This window comes from Pholcus phalangioides, unplaced genomic scaffold, assembly GCF_987345545.1.
Source record: "Pholcus phalangioides strain wild (caught in Gottingen) unplaced genomic scaffold, Ppha-v1.0 ptg000042l_1, whole genome shotgun sequence".
NCBI lineage: Eukaryota > Metazoa > Arthropoda > Arachnida > Araneae > Pholcidae > Pholcus > Pholcus phalangioides.
In genome coordinates this window covers 2003551-2022964 of record NW_028301628.1, presented here as the reverse complement: position 1 = coordinate 2022964, position 19414 = coordinate 2003551, and the positions used below count along the sequence as shown (strand labels likewise).

General features: G+C 34.5%; 1 protein-coding gene across 1 annotated transcript; it reads right to left on the bottom strand.

Annotated features, from left to right (window-relative positions):
- Positions 1-523: 523 nt before the first annotated feature.
- Positions 524-17415, bottom strand: Ts (Thymidylate synthase). Its single transcript, XM_089254967.1, has 8 exons — positions 17277-17415; positions 14420-14550; positions 10592-10722; positions 7967-8146; positions 6126-6296; positions 4898-4998; positions 2762-2908; positions 524-2650 (listed from the first exon to the last, which is right to left on the bottom strand). The coding sequence occupies exons 2-8, from the start codon at positions 14530-14532 to the stop codon at positions 2513-2515; spliced, it is 981 nt and encodes a 326-aa protein (XP_089111093.1). The 5' UTR covers positions 14533-14550; positions 17277-17415; the 3' UTR covers positions 524-2512.
- Between the last annotated feature and the right edge of the window lie 1999 nt (positions 17416-19414).

Here is a 19414-nt window from a genome sequence, read left to right as displayed (position 1 = left end):
TGAAAATAAATGTCAATGTGAAGATGAATAAAAAACAACGATGCTTTTGAGGAATTGATAGGTTCAAGTAACTTTGTGAGGCTAATCCAATACAGTAAAAGTCTGTTATATCAAGTATGGCTTACTATGACAATCTCAATATATTGAGTGAGTTGCAGATGATTGTCAACGAGTTAATGTTACAAAAAACATCTACTTATAGCGAGAAGTCCATTATAACAACAATTTTCCATGATTGTGAGCTGCCATTATAACGGACTTCTACTGTATAATAGAGCTAGAAAAACTTTGCAATAAACCTCAAAGCAAAAGTCTGACAAAATAGTCTCTGCGCCTGTTGCATTTGATTATAATTAGCACAAATGAGATACTGGAACTTTAAATTTATACGTTTGTTTATCTGGAAATTTTGATTTTACAGACATGGACTAGTCCCAATTACATCTGACAATAAAAGTTTGAGTGTATATTGATAGATCAGCCAGCAAATTTTTTTTCAAAGACGTCAATAAAAACAATTTTTAACAATAAGCGTAAAAAATTTATTCTTTTTATTAACTTTGTATAACTTTCAATTTCTTCAATAAAATTTTCAAATATTTTTAAGAGAAAAAAAGGAAAGTTCTAAAAAAGGCAAAATAACTTCAAAATCAGAATTCACTAGCTATACAGGGTTTTTTGCTGCAAGTCCTAATTCAGCCTCAATCTCATCCAAAGTTTGCTGTAGAGGTATGGATCTAATTGAAATAATCAAAATGTGTTGAAAAATTCTTTTGTACCAGTTTTTGAGACTGAAAACACAGCGTGTCATGAAAAAAAAAAACCACTAACTTATAGCCCACCCCCCCCCCCCTGTCCTAATTTCCAATAAGAAAGTTGTTTTCCTGCCTCTCCCAAAACCTACAAAACAAAAAATTGATGTTTCCTAAGTTTAATACTTGCCGAGATCATTCAAAAATCGGAAAATAGCTGAGAAAGAACAGCATAAATGGAGGAAAAAGAAGCATTTTTTCTGTTAGTTTATATTCTTTTCCAACTTTTCTCTAATTTTGGAATTCAAAAATACCTCAGTAAGTATTTCATATAGAAACATGGAATTTTTTTTGTTGGTCTAAGAAGAGACTGGGCAACAACTTTTTTATTGGACATTAAAGAACAGGGAGGACCACATAAAAATTTAGATTTTTTATTCTATGACACACTGTATTTTAACTCTTGAAACTGGTGTAGAGTGTGATTCCTAAAAAAAAAAAAACCTTTTGAGCATTTTTCAAATTGAAACCCTACCTCTCTGTGACAAACGCGTGATAAGATAAAGGCTGAATTAGGACTCATAGGACACTGTATATTTAGCGCATCAAATAATCAGATCCACTTGCACAGAGCAATATACAAAAATCATCATGTATGTACACACAGACAAAAATTTCTACATGACATCAAATGGTAGGAGTAACATCAAAATCAGACTGAAACAGTGGAAAAAAAAAGAGAAAACAAAATCATATAATGCATAATCCTATGCAGATCAGCGAAAGACTCAAAGGAGATGCTCAAAGTGACGTTCAGGGATGCTGTTGCACAGTTCACACCAGGGAGCTAAAGACCCCTGGTGTTGTATTGATCTTGTATGCTGCAACAAGGATTCTTGCAATATGATCTTTCACAGAGACTACAAGTGGTGTCTCGTACACCAATGCTTTCATGTGCTCCATATTTGCATTCAGAACATGTCGGGCAGCATTGCTAAAGTGTGCTGGGGCTCTAACAATTGAAGGTTATGTTCTGGAGAAGTGCTGCTTTTTTGGCAGAGCGTGAGGACTTGTGATTTTTAGGATGTATTTCTAAGTTTGGCTTTTCTGACTATCAGAGGGGATTGAAACTATAGGTTCCATATCATCTGTCTTGATGGTGGATATATCGTCATCCCTCCAATTTTTTCTAAACAGTTTATGAACACTCTGCATATCACAAAAAAAATTTGCTCTTTAAAAAAAAGAAGACAACATTGTATATACATAAAGATAAAGGAACAGTGGTATGGCTCACTTGAGAGGAATAATGCATTCCAAAAATTCACTAACTTGCAAGCAAATACTCAATAAAAAAGCATGAAACATATGAGAAAAGGTCCTGAAGAACTCATTCAACACCATGAAAGCCTAAATGCTTTCAAATAAGTCAAATCTGACAGCGTTATTGGGATTATACTGCTTTTTTTCTGTATTTACTTGTGAGCAAAACCATTTCGATTCTGCATAAAAATAAGAAAAATTCAATTTGGGATACAAGGATATAAGATTTCATGATGCAATACGTCTTGCGAAAACAAAATATAATTTATACCACTGTTATAAATGATCATATGAAAAAGTTAACATAAAGATAGTTTTAAGGGTAGACTTTTTCTAAAATTTGTGAATGTATTGAAACAATGAAGAAATCAGATAGGAATAATGAGAAATAAAATTTTCCAAACCTTTATCCATATATAGTGAGCAAAAACTATAAATCATACAGACATATTCATTTTTATAACCGGATGAGGATCATACCCAACCAACTTGAAATCTTCAAACTTGAAGTTATCGATCATTGTCACATCAGGTGAAATTTCTATCCTTGGGAATGGACGAGGTTCTCGTTTCAACTGATGGAAAAAAAGAACAAAAGGAGCGAAAAGATGAAAACATGCTTTCATTACAAATTATGCCCAATATTATTGATGGTAATATCTCATATCGAATAATTTAGAAATTACCTGCTCTTTCAAAGCATCTACATGATCCAAGTAGATGTGAGCGTCACCCATGGTATGCACGAAATCCCCAGCTTTCAGTCCTGTCACATGAGCAATCATGTGTGTTAATAAAGAGTAGCTTGCAATATTGAAAGGAACTCCAAGACCCTGATTGAAAAAAAAACCATTTATTAGAATAATTACACAAAGGAAAAACCGTTATTAGAATAATTACACAAAGGAAAAACCATTATTAGAATAATTACACAAAGGAAAAAATTTCATTAGAATAATTACACATGAGAATACATAATTTTCTAATAGATAATTAAAATCTTAGCAGAAATCTGTCTGTCATTGAAGCCTTAGAATTGAGAATTGAAGTCTGTCATTGAAGCCTTAGAATTGAGAATTGAAGTCTGTTATTTAAACTTAGTGAGACAGTCTTCCATTCAAAAAAATCTCTCTACAGGAAGCACAATACTTGAAAAACACAAACTTCAAGCATCAGCCAGGTTCATTTACAATTTTGAAAGATAAATGGTCACCCTTTGCACACCTCAAGCATCAAAAATGCATTAATGATATACACATTCAATCCTAACACTTTCTGGCATGCATCAGTTAGTTGGAAATTACTCAGAAAAATGTTTACATACCGCATGTGTTGTTTAGTAGTAGTACCACTTAGCTTAATACAACAATACTTTGGCTAACGAAGATAATTAATTCCGGAATCACATTTGTTAGCCAAAACATGATTTCACATACGCTTTTATAGAAAATTGTTTAATTAGTTCTAGGAACTGCTCACAATTTCAAGGTAACTTTCCTGAAACACTAAGAAGCACTGTGAAAAAGACGAAGACTGAGATAAACTACTTCAAAATTGGACAATGGAAAATTTAAAGGAAGATGAAAAATTGAACATATGCTTTATTTTATACTATGTATAAATTCTCGCAGTCGGGTTCATGACAGGGCTGTCTTAACAGAATCATGGGCCCACAGGCAGTGACTTTACTCAGGTGCTCTACCAGGCAAATTACATTTACATGCTTATTTTCGAAAATTTTCAACCAGATCTCATTTTTGTGAGGGTCTCCTTTTTCCCTTGAGGATCCAGGCATTAAGACGGCACTGGTTCAAGAGACATAGTTGGAAAAGAAATGTGTATGGTGGAGTGTTTATGTGATATAGTCAGCTCATAATATATAGTCAGCTCATTTCTCTGCAAGTTTCTAGAATGACTAGATTTTTCAGTTTGGTATTAAGAGTTTTACAGTATACACTCAAGAGCAACAGGCCTACAACGTTATAATTACTCATTCATTACACTTCACACTCTATCAGTTGAGGAAAAAACCCATAGTTTAAAAAATTGATTGCAGATGGCAGCACTACACATAACAAGCATTACACAGAAACAAACTTCACGGAAGGTTCACTATACATACACCCACATTCCAACATGTACCAATTTGTTAGGTTCCGCAGAGGAATATGGATGAAGTGCATGTCTGGTTTAGTAGTAGTATACACTCAAACCATTCAAGAATTCTGAGCCTTCTTTTCTCTCTCTCTCTCTCTCTATATATATATATATAAAATACATTTTCTCTTAGCATTTAGATTTATTTTACATAAAATGACTCAAAATGAGGAAGAGAGGTGTACATCTGAAAGGGTATTCTGAGGTAGAAATAGATCAATCAGGCTCAACTAACCACTACTCATTAGATTCATTTTGATTGGCATGAAAATTTTGCTAACAATGCGGCTGTTTTATGTTAGCACATGCATATCCATATCAACTAAAATATTTCTTAGTTGAGGCAAAAAAATGTTTAAAAAAATCTTTGTAAGCCAAAAATTTTGTAACCCAAGGCATTCGTTAGCCAAGGTACGATTGATGATTTTTTTAAGGTATGATTTTCAAGGTATGATTTTCTTAATTTCGATTGAAAAATTTTAACGCACAAACAATAACTTTCTTAACAAATATTTCACTTGCACAAATCCTTTGATTTTTTTATAAGCTTATCATAAGAGCAAATTTATTAAGTCAAAATAATTGCACTCATTATTATGCATCAGTTCATTTCTTGCTAAAATCATGTGACAACCAAATACAAAAAAAAAAAGAAAAGCAATAACCATGTCAGCCGATCTTTGGTAGAGTTGACAAGAAAGTTCACCATCACATACATAAAACTGAGCGAGACAGTGGCATGGTGGAAGTGCCATCTTTGGAACATCTTTAAAAAAAAAAAAAAAAATAACATGAATGACTTGAAAAAAATTGTGACAGTAACTTAAGAAAGATAAATAATGACCTCCCCTCCATTACAAAAAGGGCATTAAAGGCAAACGTGGGCCATCGACTAACTTTTACACAATAGCCTATCATTAATGTCAGGTCTTGTTTGCTTACATACAAAATTTGGTAGATTTGATTCATCCAAAATTATATAAGATCAATCTAAAATTGAGAACACACACAAAAAAAATTGGATCTATAGTATCTGTATATGGAGAAATGGATTAGATTTTTGAAAGTTGATTAGATCATCATTTATCAATGAAATTCATTGCAGTATTTTATGAACTGGTATGTGAGGAATGCAAGGTGGCCATGGTGTTCAACGGGGCTTGACAAATTGAGAAAAAATATCTAGAGGTGCCAACCAAATATTTTAGGACCCAAGTATATTTTGCCCGAGCTGGTAAACGCACACAGAAAGTTTTAGATATCAATTTTTAGTCGCCACGACAACCTGGGATTTGTCAAGCCCTGGTAATCAATGTTTAGCAATCTATATTCCAATCATGAGCTCAAAAACAACTTGAGAGCATCATGGGCAGGGCTTGACATATAGATTAAAATTTAGCCACTAGCTTACTATGAGTTAAGCGTTTTTTTATGGTGGTTTTTCGGTCCAAAATATGCTAAGAAATAGGATTTTCTGGATGTTGTGCGGAAACAAATCTTTGGAAAGAAAAGATTGACTGACCTCATCAGACTGATTTAGCAATCATACATAATAAATTTTAGTCCCAAATATAATTTTTTTAGTAGCTATAGTTATAATTAACAAGGAGCATTGAGGCTAAAGTGCAGGATGGTGGCCACAGGTATGCTCAATGGCAGAGCCAGATCTGCACTGTTAGGATTTGCAGCATCTGTCTATGGAAAAACAACCTATACGGGTCATCCAGGCCTAGGTTGTGGGGGAGGGGGGGGGGGTCGCTGACTAATTAGTAGCTATAGTGACCAGATACCTAGGATTTGACAAGCCCTGCAACAACAAAAACTATAATAAACTATAGTAATAATTTCACACACTCCATGAAAAAAAAGTAACTAAAGAAAACGTTATATTACCAGGAGGATTCCAAGCACACAAAATCATTCTTCTGTCTTCAGGATTCTCCTTAATTGTTTTAATCAATTTTTCAATTTGATCCACACCTTTGCCTTGATAATCAGCATCCATATGAGTATATTCTGCTCCAAAATGTCTCCACTGGAAACCATATACAGGGCCGAGATCACCTATTGGAAACAAACGACTTCCAGGTTTTATAGATTTTATTTCATGAGGTAAAGCATGTCGCAATACAAGAACACAGTACCAAAAAAGCCACAGACACATGACAAAAGTGTAGTAAGTACATTGATCAGACCTTAGTTTAATGATGGAAGAATTCGAAAGTTATTCAGAGTTGACAATATAACTACCAAACTGTATCTATGCACCTCATATACACATTCCCCTGAGGGATTTCTAACAATTCAGTGCATTCCGGCATGGTCCCTGACCTAGGATATTTGGCAGGCCTCATGATAGTAATTTTTAGTGTGAAAAAAATTAGGAATTGTCTTGCCCCCCCCCCCCCCCCGGAGCTAGAGCCCTATCACACCCACCATTGTATGCCAGAACATGTTGCGTGTGTATGTATGTAGGGCTCTAATGTTACAAGAATTATGAGTGTTTCATGTCTACCAGTGCTACTATGTGTCTTCAATTATTGAAGTGAAAGTAGTATATGCCTGATTTTCGTACTATGTAAGTATCGTCTGTTGAAGGTCTTTCTGCTGTCTGTGATGACTATATAACTATAGACAACTATTCTGATTGCAGCTTGTGTGTATAAATGACAAAAAATTTCATACACAACTTCTGGGGAAGGGGAAATATAACCACCTTTATCAAGGGCATTGCTACAGCTGGCAATACTGATGCATGCTTGCTTTAGTGTTTTGAAGTAATACTATTCTGAGGGAGCCATAGATTAATGAAGGCAAGGCAAGTCACAGGTGACAAAAGTGTGGAGAATCACTATAGAAAAACCAAACTCATTAATGATTAGAAAGAGGTAAACACCTATCGTTTATGCATTTTCAGTGCATGACATGATTCACAGATCCAATCACACCCTGGCTACTGTTAGCTCAAAGCTCCTTAACCAAGATATATACAAAATACCAAATGGAAAATTAGGTGACTCACTTGAGTTATTTGGTGACATTGACAGTTAACACTCTTTATTTGACAAAATAAACATTTTATCGAGATTTTGTTCAATGACAATCAACAATAGAAACTCAGATTGTTTCAGTTGTTAACTGTGAATTTTTTTAAAAACAGAAACCGATTCACATTTGCGCTTGTTTGCACGGTTGTGGATATTCATCAGGCTTTCATAACGGTAAGATTGATAAAAGACCATGGTTTTCTGTGATAAAATCAAGCACAGAAACTTGCTGGGAAAAATCTGAAAATGAATTCATAGAAAAGCCTGTGACCTTTTTTCTCAACCCATTGAGCAGCAATTAAAAATCACTAAACTCTCTTCAAGATGCCATATCTTTTTTAATTGAGTAGGCTTACTGCCAATTTTCAGCAGGCGCAAACTAAAAGGTATAGGGGAAATTTTTCTATTGAAAAATCAACTTAACAAAATATCTGGCTTTGTCAGTGCTAAAATATAAAAGGCGAGATATCTCATTATTGCCACTTAAAGGGTTAACTTCCATTAAATTTTTTTCTCATTTCATGACTTTTCTAGGACTTGGAGACTGTTAGGCAATAGGACCAATAAGTTTGGAATACTCTAATTCAATGGAACCTTCCTCTTCTGATTTGTTGAGACAATTCTCTAGAATTTTTTTGCACAGTTTATGCCCCACAATAAAATTATTTCGTTTGAAACAGCATTTACCTTCTTCGGGATAGTTTAGGCCGATAGACTCCATATATTCTTTCGAACTATGGCCATCCCAAATGTGAACATTTTTCTTCTTCAGCACATTGGCATTAGTACTTCCAGAGATGAACCATAGCAACTCTTCGCATATACCACGCCAGAAAACCTTTTTCGTCGTTAGCAGGGGGAAAGTGCCTGGTATTGAAGGAAAGAAAAAATTTTGAAGGAAAATATCATATGAACACAAACAGAAGCAGAAACAGTAATACACAGGGTTTAGCAACAAAAATCTGGTCAGCTAATTTGACCATATACCTACCTCAAATGATTTCTAATTTAATAATTTAACACAAAAGTAAAATTATTATAGTTAATTTTTCTATCATTTTTCAATGGTAAACAAGTTAAAATTATACAATGAAATGAAATACTCAACATTGAAAACTCAAAACAATGAGAGACTAAGAATTCAATAAACGAATAGGCTGGTCAAATGTCAATTTTCGACCTTGAATTCACTTTAGTTTGATTATAGCAATAGGCAAAAAAAAAAAAAAAGACTGGATTTCCTACTTTAGTCTTAACTAGCTGTTACACACGGCATTGCTTGCATGGATTTGGTAATCTGAAAATAGTTTGACGATGATTCCTTTTAATAACATTTGAATTTCTTATGAACCTACCGTGGGGCGTTGCATTTCCAGAAATCCCACCTTGGCAAGTCTCTATATTACAAAATATAATACTGAATGAATTTCATATTTATAGCTTCCAGTGCTTTGGGCTCAGCAATGATTGCCCCATATAACTTCTGAACCCCCTTACAGTATGAATTTTGAAAAATCCCTCGTTAGTTAGTTTTTATTTACTTTAAAAAATAAAACTACCGACCAAAATTTCATATTTATAACTTCAGCGATAATTGCTCCATATAATTTTTGAACCACCTTATGACCCCCTTAGGGGTAAAATTTTGGAAAACCCCTTCTTAGTGAGTCTTAATGCCATGAAATAAAACTGACCAAATTTCATAAATATAGCTCCAGAGCAACTTTGGCACGGCGATGATGAATCAGTCATTAGTCAGGACATGTTGGATTCGATTTATTGGCGCAAGGACCAATTTGGTCAAACTACGTCAAAACATCTGACTATATAAAAATAAGAAAAATTGTCCCTTTGTCACGTCAAGAAAATAAAACTGTGCGTGATAAAAAGCAATGTGAAACGTAAAACAATGACATGGATTGTAAACTGTAATTTGTTGTGAAAACCAATAGCTTTAATGAATTTAAAAATGCAGTCAGGACATGTTATTTTATATATAGAGATTAAGGATGTGATGAATAGTGATTTGGCAGAATATTCAGTTAATGTTTTGGCCGAACATCAAATATTTGGTAGCCGAATATCAATTTTCTTAAAATTCACCACAATTAATAATTACAATAAATGGAATTAGTGTTTATAATTTAAAAAAATTATAATAAATTTTAAATAATTGAAATTATATTTTAATTATATAATTTTTAATTCTCTGACACTGAGAATCAAATTCAACAATATATTGCAGAAGGGGTTCTCAAACTTTTTCCACCCACAGTGAACTTTACCCTAATCAATGTTTATCCGCAACTTCCCAGAGCAGTTTAACGAAGAATCTCTTCAAAAACCCTTTGTCACAGCCGCTGCTCCCCAGAATCCCTGATGCAGCTGTTTTACAAGTGCCTGATGCATCAATATCAACTAAAATGTTCATTAGCTGAATCCACATTCTTTAGCTGAGGCAGAAAAACATTGAAAAAAAATCTTTGTTAGCTGAAAAATGCATAAGCATAATAGAAAATATACGTGGTATCTTGCCTAGATACATCCTTCAGTAATGAACTTGACTTGTGTAATTCATGCTCACTTTTACCTTATTGCAGTAGAATTCTATTTTCAGTTTTATATTTCGTTTTAGCCTTAAAATTCACCCTGACATAATCTCTTTCACGACAGAGATATACGCCATAATGAAATATAATCAGTAAATTTTTAATTCACGTGAAAAATTCCATTAATATAATTTTTCAAAATTGATAAATTGATACACATAGATATTGTGCCGAACCGAAAGTTTGTCAAAAGAGCAGAATACCGAATATTTATCCCATCTCTAGTCCCAATGAAATCTGATGTAATATGGGTGTCTGTGTGATTTCAAAGTTTAAAAAACCTTAATAACAGGGTGGGTGGGGGAAGCATTTTTGTTAACATAAGAATACATAAAAACTTTAATATCTCAAAGTGCATCTGGAACTTGAAACACAAAACTTCCAGTTATTGAGCGAAGATTTGTAGGACAATAAATAAAACCCCTCTTAATGGACACCCTTCATATGCGGTCACTCCTCTATTACAGCCAAATAATAATTTTCCCTTGTATAATAAATGTATGAATTTTAAACCGTTGATTAATGGTCACGGCTCTTTTACAGACAAATTATTTTGTCCCGCCGGTGTCCATAAAAGAGAGGTTTCACTGTGTATTGCACAAGAGATTATAAAATTACTTTGATATCCAAAATTTGATTTATAGAAGTTAAACTACATCTGCATTAGAAATATAAAATTGAAAAGAAAATGTTTTTTCTTTACCATTTCTCAAGCTGTAACGAGCTTGGGTCCCAAAGTATGAAATGGTACCAGTGCCAGTTCTATCTTTCTTCACATGACCCTTTTCTAGTATGAGTTTCAACTGATTCAGGTATTGATATTCATCGTGCTCGCTGAGGAAGAAAAAAAATTTTATGGCCATTAATTTAAGAAAAAAAGGGGATCGTTAGCCATATACTGGTTGATGATTAAAATACAGGGTAACTCAAAACTAGATTCAAACATTGAGTAGCGACAGAGCAAACCTGAAGAATTATTTTTTCAAATCATAGAACAATGTGGTCAAATCAAAATGTTGAAGGAGATAGAGGGATGCTTCTGGTGAGTTTATAAAGGGTTATTCAAGTATTATATCAGCATGGATTGATTATGTCGTGAAAACAATTTTCTCGTGTTATGGAAAGATGTGACCGCAACTGGTTTGTGCATAGGGTGGGATATAAAAAAAAAGGGTTGGGAATAATATTTATTATTCTGAAATACTTGATCCTGTGTGTATGATCTCCGATGCATGAAGGTTATTTAAACCCATATGGATACAGTGTGAATCTAGCTTATTACATTCCTTAAAAACCATCATGAAAACACTTTAAACAGAAAATCTTAATGAGAATTAGAGTTAGGACCATGAAAAGAAGTCATAGTAAGAATAATTTCTCATTTAGTTAGAACTTAATTATCAAGTCTGCCTGTGGACCACTTATGTCATCATTGTGCACCAGAGGTAGTCTGTGGACCGTAGGTTGAGAAATACTGGTTTAACCCCATTCAAGCATCAAATGCATCATTCCTCATAAACACAACTAAAAACCCGACCTTGCTTTCTTATTTCATGCAATCATGACACAATGCGCTGAAGTAGAGACTTTGTAGCCTCTCTAAACTAGAGCAAATGGCCTCGAGGTGATGAAGGAAGGTCAGGTCTCTAGTGGTACAATCGACGCTTGTTATAACGACCCCACATTATAATAACCATTCCATAACGACGACCAGTAGGATAAGTCCCAAATGTTTTCAAAGAATGACTATTGTATATGCTTTACTTTCAATATAATGATATAATAACCCAACATAATGTCAGTTTTTAACGGGACAAAGGGGGTTGTTATATCAAACGTCGACTGAATATGATAATATACTTGCCCAGACTGCAAGAGAGGTACAAGTCTCAGAAGAAACCAGGGTTGGTAAAAAAACCGTTTTTTTTGAAAAAAAACCAAAAAACCGGGTTTTTTTGTTTTAAATAGTATTAACATTAAAAACAATGAAATTTCTGAAAAATCATTCAAACTTCCAATAATTAACGAAAATAAAATGTTTATTAATGTAATTAACACTATTCCCATGCTAATTGATCAATAAATATTTATTAAACTGTAGCAAAAACCAACTTTTGCCATTTAATTATTTTTTGCTTAAATCAATGGATTACTGTGTAATTGAAAATTCTTTTAATGTTATTATTAATCATATAATATATAAAGGTTTTTCTCCAGTTACTTTCAGTATACTTAATTACGAAGCTATTTTGCAAAAAGTAATAAAAATTAGGTGAATATAATGCATTTAATGATGCATAAATAATGCAGATTAATTAACAATGATTTACGATATACAGGGTGATTATAACTAAGGTTCTGATTTCAAAACACTAAAAAAGAGAGATTGTCAGAATGACTTGAAAATTGATATGAATATTCCTGAAAAAATTCAATTTTATTTGATAAAGGGGAAAAAATACTTAAAAATGTAAAATTAATGACATCATCCAACATGTGGGAAATTTGCTCGCAGAATGGAAACGATAGCCAGTCAAGGCAAAATTATAACTTAATTATAGCATTGCGCGAGTCCATAATTCACGGAAACATCACAAAAAAAATGAAGTAATTGAACAAATAACTACAACTTACTCAAAAAATGTTAAATATGTTGTCCATTGCGTGTTCTGGCTATGAGGTTGAAAGCACAAAAATTCTTGTTCAACAGCAGAATCGGAATATGCCATGGTCATAATGTGGATGTGCTTGCAATTCAGCTTTATTAAACCAAGCGCGCCCCCTTTCCCCCGTTCATATTCCTGAGAAATGAGGAACTTCTAACATATAGGGAATGTGCTGGAGATTACAATTCATCAAAGTTTGCAATCTGACCACTGTTTATAACATTTTGAGGTACCCCCACAGCCAGTAGTTGCAAGGGTTAAGGTGCGTCCTGTCAAAATGGGTCTTCAGCAGCTGCTTTGCTGGTATTGCAATGTGCATCTTGATAGAAGTTCTATCCACACACTGACGCTGTGGAAGTGCCGAAATAATGTGGTTGCACAAAATAGATTATACTGCTGGCCAAGTACAGCATAATTTACTTGCACATTTTGCACTTTTTTCTTTTGCGAAAGAAACGTCCATTGCTTCAGGAGTATCCATGCAAATTTTCAGGTCATTCCGATCAGTACTTATTGTATAGTTTTGGAATCAAAACTTAAATTATAATCACCCTTTATATAGCTGATTATTTTTTATAAATCTGTTACTACTATACAGTAGAACCTTGATTAACTGGGCTTAACAGTGTGTGTGTGTGTGTGAAAGTATAAAAAAACAACTATTGAATATTAAGACTGGGAGATATACAGTAGGAGATGTGTTACTTCTTATGGGAATGAAAATGTATGTGAGGTAATGTAACAACTAGTACACTGGTCTTTGTCCTTTAAGGACAGCTGGTGTCTTTATTGGATTATAGGACCACCTGCCCCTACCATGATGGTGTCACTACTGTAGCTGCTTCTTTGTGAAGGGAAAAAGAAAGCCTGTGAGATATGTAATACACCACTACATTTAGATGTGTGATGCAATCCTTATTCATGAATTTGCTAAAGATAGAGCATCATAATGTAGCCAAAGGTTAGAAAATGTTGTAAGAATGAGAAGTTTTGGCTTTTATATATAACTTTAAATGACTAAGATACTTCATATGAAAAATATATATATATTCTGGCCACTTTTATGAGACTTTTTGAAAAAAACCACTTATAAAATCTTATGTTATTTAAAGATATACCGTCAGAATGTACCCCAAGGATAGCCGCTGTGGTGGTCGAGTGGTTATAGTGCCGGACTCGTGATGCGAGGATCCGGGTTCGAACCCCACAGTGGTGGTCGGCTGAAGCTGGTTTTCTGTGGTTCCCAACTTCAAGGCGCAAATGCGAGCCGATCTCCCCGTTAAAAAGTCTCGCCACAGAGAGCAACAGTCCAACAACGGTAAATCATTCAACCATAACACTTCACTCATAGTTAGTAAAACTGGGGGCAGATGACAGCACTACACATAACAAGCATTACACAGAAACAAAAAACTTCACGTCAGGCTGCACTACACGTACACGCACATTCAAGCATGTACCGATTCGTTGGGGGGTTCCGCGGGGGGGGGGGGGGGTGTAGCAGTAGTAGGTAGGGGCTCGGGGATCCATGATGTTCTTAAGTCAGCCACCTCGTTGGGCAATTTGCCTGTTGTGGCGTTGTATTTGTATTTGTATATAAAATGAGGTAAAAATGAAACATTTTGGCTAATAATGAACAAATATGATATTTTTCAAGGAAAAAATGATATTTAGGCCACTTTTATCTGATTTTTTTAAAAAAACCAGTTGGTTAAAACCAAGGTTTAAACCATGGTTTAAACCAACGTGGTTTAAACCAAACAACCCTGGAAGGAACCACAAGACTTTTCTTTCTCTGCATGACATCCAGGGAAAAAGTCTCTTTTCTTGGTTTTATGATAAATTTGTGCATGGTTAAAAATTACCTTTGGATTGGCTTCTCTGCCTCTGAACGATTCTTGCTGCAAAGATTGATAGGCAGAGAAAGCTGATTTGACCCGTTGCTCATATCACCTGGAGAATTTGTGATATTCATCATTTTTCCAGAGGATGAATACTAAAAAGAAAAGAGAGTAAAATCTTATGAATTTACAATCTAAGAGAATTACCTTTATACAGAGAAATCACAAAATAACAATAGGTCATACAAGTCTGACCTTTAGTATTTGCATTGAACACAGTGTAATCAAATGACATTGATATACAGTTGGGGCAATGGTATCAGCAGTTTCAGATATTACAGTAATTTGGAAATGGGTGCATATGGTGGAAAAGTTTGCACCATGAGCTGGTGTCAAAAATCCTGTTAAAAACTGCTCAAGTTTTCGTTTTGCACTCACTAGGGCCACTAAAGAGCATCACATCCCTGGGCCAAGTGAGTTCTTTGAGGTCTTACGAAGCAAAAAATGCTTGTCTACAAATTTACATCCTTAGTCTCAGAAATTTGAATTGGATCTAATTTTTGTGAGGCCCCTGGACTAAGCTCGGGAGAGACCAAGACGACACTGGCGCTAACCTACAACTACATCATTTATTTGGTTAGGCCTAAGCAATGCTCAGTGCAAAGCCCTAGCAAAAATTTATTTCTGCAGGGATATTGGACTCTTGCTATTCAAATCCATGATGATATCCTCACAACAGCACAGCATCAGCTTTAGAAGCTACTATACTTAACCATATACACATTTTGTCATTCCAAAAAAGTACATTCCACATTTTTGAAATGAAAAATTCAAAGTTGAGTTTTCAAAATAAAATTGATCTCAAATTATAGCCAATGACTTGAACTTTAATATTTCATAAATATTTTACACCTTTATTTTGTAATAATATTTTATTTTTTGGGTTTTATGACAAATTCATGGATTTCGTCTATTCTGTTATGAAAACAAACAAAGTTTCCGAGGTGTCACAGTTGGCAACTTTCTGAAGGGGTCTAAACTGCATACCACCCACATTAGTCTAAATTATTTTTTTCATTAAAAATTTAAATGATTGATGTAAACTTTTATAATATTTTGAAGCATATCTCCATGCACTAACACTTGATGTTGATATAGATGAAAAAAAATCTTAATTATTTATGATAATGACGTAACAGAGTGGACATCCGACAGAGAAAAATCTGGTACTAAAGACATAATGTGAATATTAAGTTGTTTTACAGAAGTCAAATCTAAAAAAGTTGATCAATCATTAAAAGTGAACCTTTCAATGGGTTCAAAAGTGTTATCAGATTTAATCTGGTATAAAAATATATTTCCCAAATGACAGTAACAGAGTGGACATTTTAAAATGGGAAAAATTTTGGGACATGGAGAAAAAAATAGTTTCTTATAAGAAAGAATTTTTTTCTTTTCAAAAATTTTACTGTCAGTTTTATTCATCTATTGCACATATATAAAACATATGATTGCAAGTTTTATGAAAAAAATTCTGGAGAAATTTGCACCAAGTTTCTTTATTCGACACTTTTTTTGAAGCTGGGACAGCCAGATTTTGACGTTTTGCTACAAACAATGATTAAAAAAATTAGATACCCTCTGAAGCAAATTAAGAAATGAAATATGACAAAGAATTAAATGAAAACTATAAAAAAATTAAATTACTGCCAGAGTGCTCTGAAATTTTGTAAAAAAAGTTATAAAGTCTCAGAAACAGTTTATACACCTTTTTTTGGGAATGACCCATACACATTCCTCTGCAGAATTTCTAATGAATAGCAGGAACATGTTTGAATGCGTGTGGGCCCCCTAATGTATTTGTGCTAGGGTTTCATGTTTCTTGCGGTGCTACTATCTGTCTTCCACATTTTGAAGTGATGTGATGGTAAATGCTTAAATTTTCATGTTATGTAAGCATCGTGTTGAGGGTCTATGTGCTCTCTGCAGAGAGAGCTTTTCAGATGGTAGACCGGCTCTCATTTGCACCTTGAATTAGAAAAACTAACTTCTCAGATGACCCCCACTTTGCCGCAAACAGCGTTTGAACATGGATCCCCGCGATAAGAGTCCAGCACGACCATGCAGCAGCAGCATTGGATGCTGCCAATAAAATTTCAACCTTCACGTCAAGCGCGGATCCAGGATGATGTGTATAAGGAGGGGCGACTAACTGTGTAACTTTGTAGGATCCTCCCATATTTTGCAGTACAAAAAGTTATATACTACACCAAAAAGAGATATGTTGTTACTGTTCTTTGTGGCATTAAAACATTAATATTTTGGGTGTGATGTCTTCCCTATAACCAGAGGCGGATTTATAATGGCAAGCACATTGGCCCCAACTTCTGAAGGGCCCCGAAAAACTGAAATATGCTTCTGCCTTTAACCTCTAGTTTCCCAAATTTTTTGCTCCATCGTTCTTCCCATTTTTTTCCTCATTTCCTCCCCTCCAACTCAAATGAACCATGGGATCCTATGTTAAGTTATATTATTGCCTATTTTGGGAGACCTACTTTTTGCTTTAACCCTATCAAATAGCACCAGATCAGGTGGTCTGGCGATAAAAGAAAAAATTGTCGCCAAACAGCGGTATATTGGGAATTTACCTAAAAATGATTCATTAGCCAAAATGAAGAGCAATTAGCCAATCTAAATTTATGGACACGCATATGTCCATAGAAAAAACTTGTTTTCCAATGTCGCCAAAGCACACAATGCAGCGAAAAGCATTTTCAATTATGTAACTTAATAGCATTGACATTTTAAAAAGGTTTTTCAAGAAAATTCCGGAGATACAATCTACTTTAATACGATGGATACGAAATAAATAATTACTCACAAAAATCTTATTTTCTTAACGCCAAATGCCGCCAATTTATAACTTTTTCAAACTAATTGGAACCTGTATATATTAGCTTCGACAATTTGGCGGGAAAACATTTGCAGGCAAACCGCGGATTTGGTTAGGATCCGGAAACGGTACGTTCTTGACTTCAAACTGAAACTAATATTTTATGTATTTTTCATGAAAAATTCAGCAAATCAGATAAATTAAATATTTAATAATTCTGAAAATAAAAAACAGCATTAAAAATCTTACTCACTTCAAAAATTCTCAATTGTAAATTCACGAATTATTGCGATTTGTGCTTCCATGAAATGTCCCGTTTTCTTAAAAATATGGTCACAGAATATCAACGTATTATTTGCTCATGCCAAAGCCGTCCTATGTCAAGCTAGTAAGTTTTGCTTGCGTCCATAGCGGTGTTTTTTCTATAGTCTCTAAGCATCGATGGCGGAGTCTATGAAATCTTGGAGTGAAATCTACGTTGGAAATTTACCGAATAATATGACCGATGAAGAAATAGTTGATCTATTCAAAGAATTTCCAAACGCGGAAGTACATAAAATTGTTACGAAAGATATAAAAAAATTTTGTTTTTTAAAGTGTGATGATAATCAAACTGTTTCGGATATTGTCAATTATAAAAACGGCCAAATGGTACGCGGGCGAAACCTAGTTGTTAAAAATAACACTAGAAATTCTAGGGAATCTCCCCCAAGAATTTCTCCAAATGAGGCCAAGGACCCAAGAAATATACCCCATGGAAATCATTCGCAGTTTCGCCATGATCCTCATTGGAGAGAAAACCACGGAAGATCATCACCAAACTTTCAGGTTTCAGAGTCTTCTCATTTCAAAAACAATCACGAAGAATTCCTTGTTACTTGCCCTGAAAACAGTTCCAACGACGAAGAGTCATATGGCCTTCTGTATGTCACAAACTTCCCCTATGGGGTAACTGAATCAGAACTGTACAACTTATTCGAAGACTATAACCCGATGGATGTCTTGGTTACACAGAATCTTCCAGATGAAGGCATCGTCACTGCAGCTTATGTGCTCGTAGAATCTGAAAAACATGCTCTTGATGCCGTTTTAAATCTGGACAATACGACTTACAGACATCGTATCTTGTTAGTTTCGGAGGTTAATGCTTCAGAGATACAATCGGAGCTTGTGTCTCTCGAGGAGGCGTTCTCAAACTCTTCAATTGATGCCAAACAAGGACCACAAAAACCCGAAGAGAATCAGCAAAGTTTGTTGCCTAACGAAGCATATGCCGATTATTCCTGTCCTGGTATTAAGCAAGGGAAGAAAGTTCCTAGATTCCGTTTGCCAGGAACAGAAAAAGCTGTAGAGAATCGACAGAGTTTATCGCCTAAGGAAGCATATTTTGATTCTCGTTCTGGTACAAAGCAAGGGAAGAAAGTAGCTAGATCTCATCGTTCAGGAACAGAAAAAACCGAAGAGAATTGGCAAAGTTTGTCGCCTAAAGAAGCATGTGCTAATTCTCGTCCTGGTACCAAGCAAGAGAAGAAAGTCACTAGATTCCATTTGCCAGAAGAAGAAGAAAACTGGGATGTATGAACCATTATATGCATTACTACTCTATGAATTTTTAATAGAATTTCACTTATGAAATCGTGAATCTATGCAAGACCAATGATCAATTTATCAGGCTTATATGTTGATTTGCCAAATTTGTTGCATTATGATTTCATTGGCTAAACTATCAGCTCTTTTATTAATTTAGTAACTTGTTTATTACTAACAAACTATTTGGTTCTTGACAAATCCTAGGTCATCATGGCGACTAAAATTTTCTATGCGTAATTAATAACTAAGAAATACTCTTAAAACATTTGGTTTGCTCCAAAATTCGGTTAATTTTCCCATAAGCAGGGTCAGTGCCAATGGCAACTTTTTTTTCGTACCAAAATTGGCAACTCTGAGAGAAAGCCACATTGGTATTTGCTTGTTTTGGTAGCTCTTTATCAACCACATATTTTGTTAATTGAATTTTTTGTGTAATTTTTTCATAGTTTTCTGCATTTCCTCCTCATGTTTCTATTACAAATAATTGTGATGTAGAGAAACCTCTGCATAGGTGCTGGAACCTAGAAGCTGAGGCC

Excerpts from the sequence above, each read along its gene's own strand:
- Ts (XM_089254967.1), bottom strand. The coding sequence starts at position 14,532 with ATGATGAATATCACAAATTCTCCAGGTGATATGAGCAACGGGTCAAAT. Across the intron at positions 10,723-14,419 it reads GCAGAGAAGCCAATCCAAAG|CGAGCACGATGAATATCAAT; the intron begins GTAATTTTTAAC and ends TTTCTTCCTCAG. Across the intron at positions 2,651-2,761 it reads TAGATGCTTTGAAAGAGCAG|TTGAAACGAGAACCTCGTCC; the intron begins GTAATTTCTAAA and ends TTTTTCCATCAG.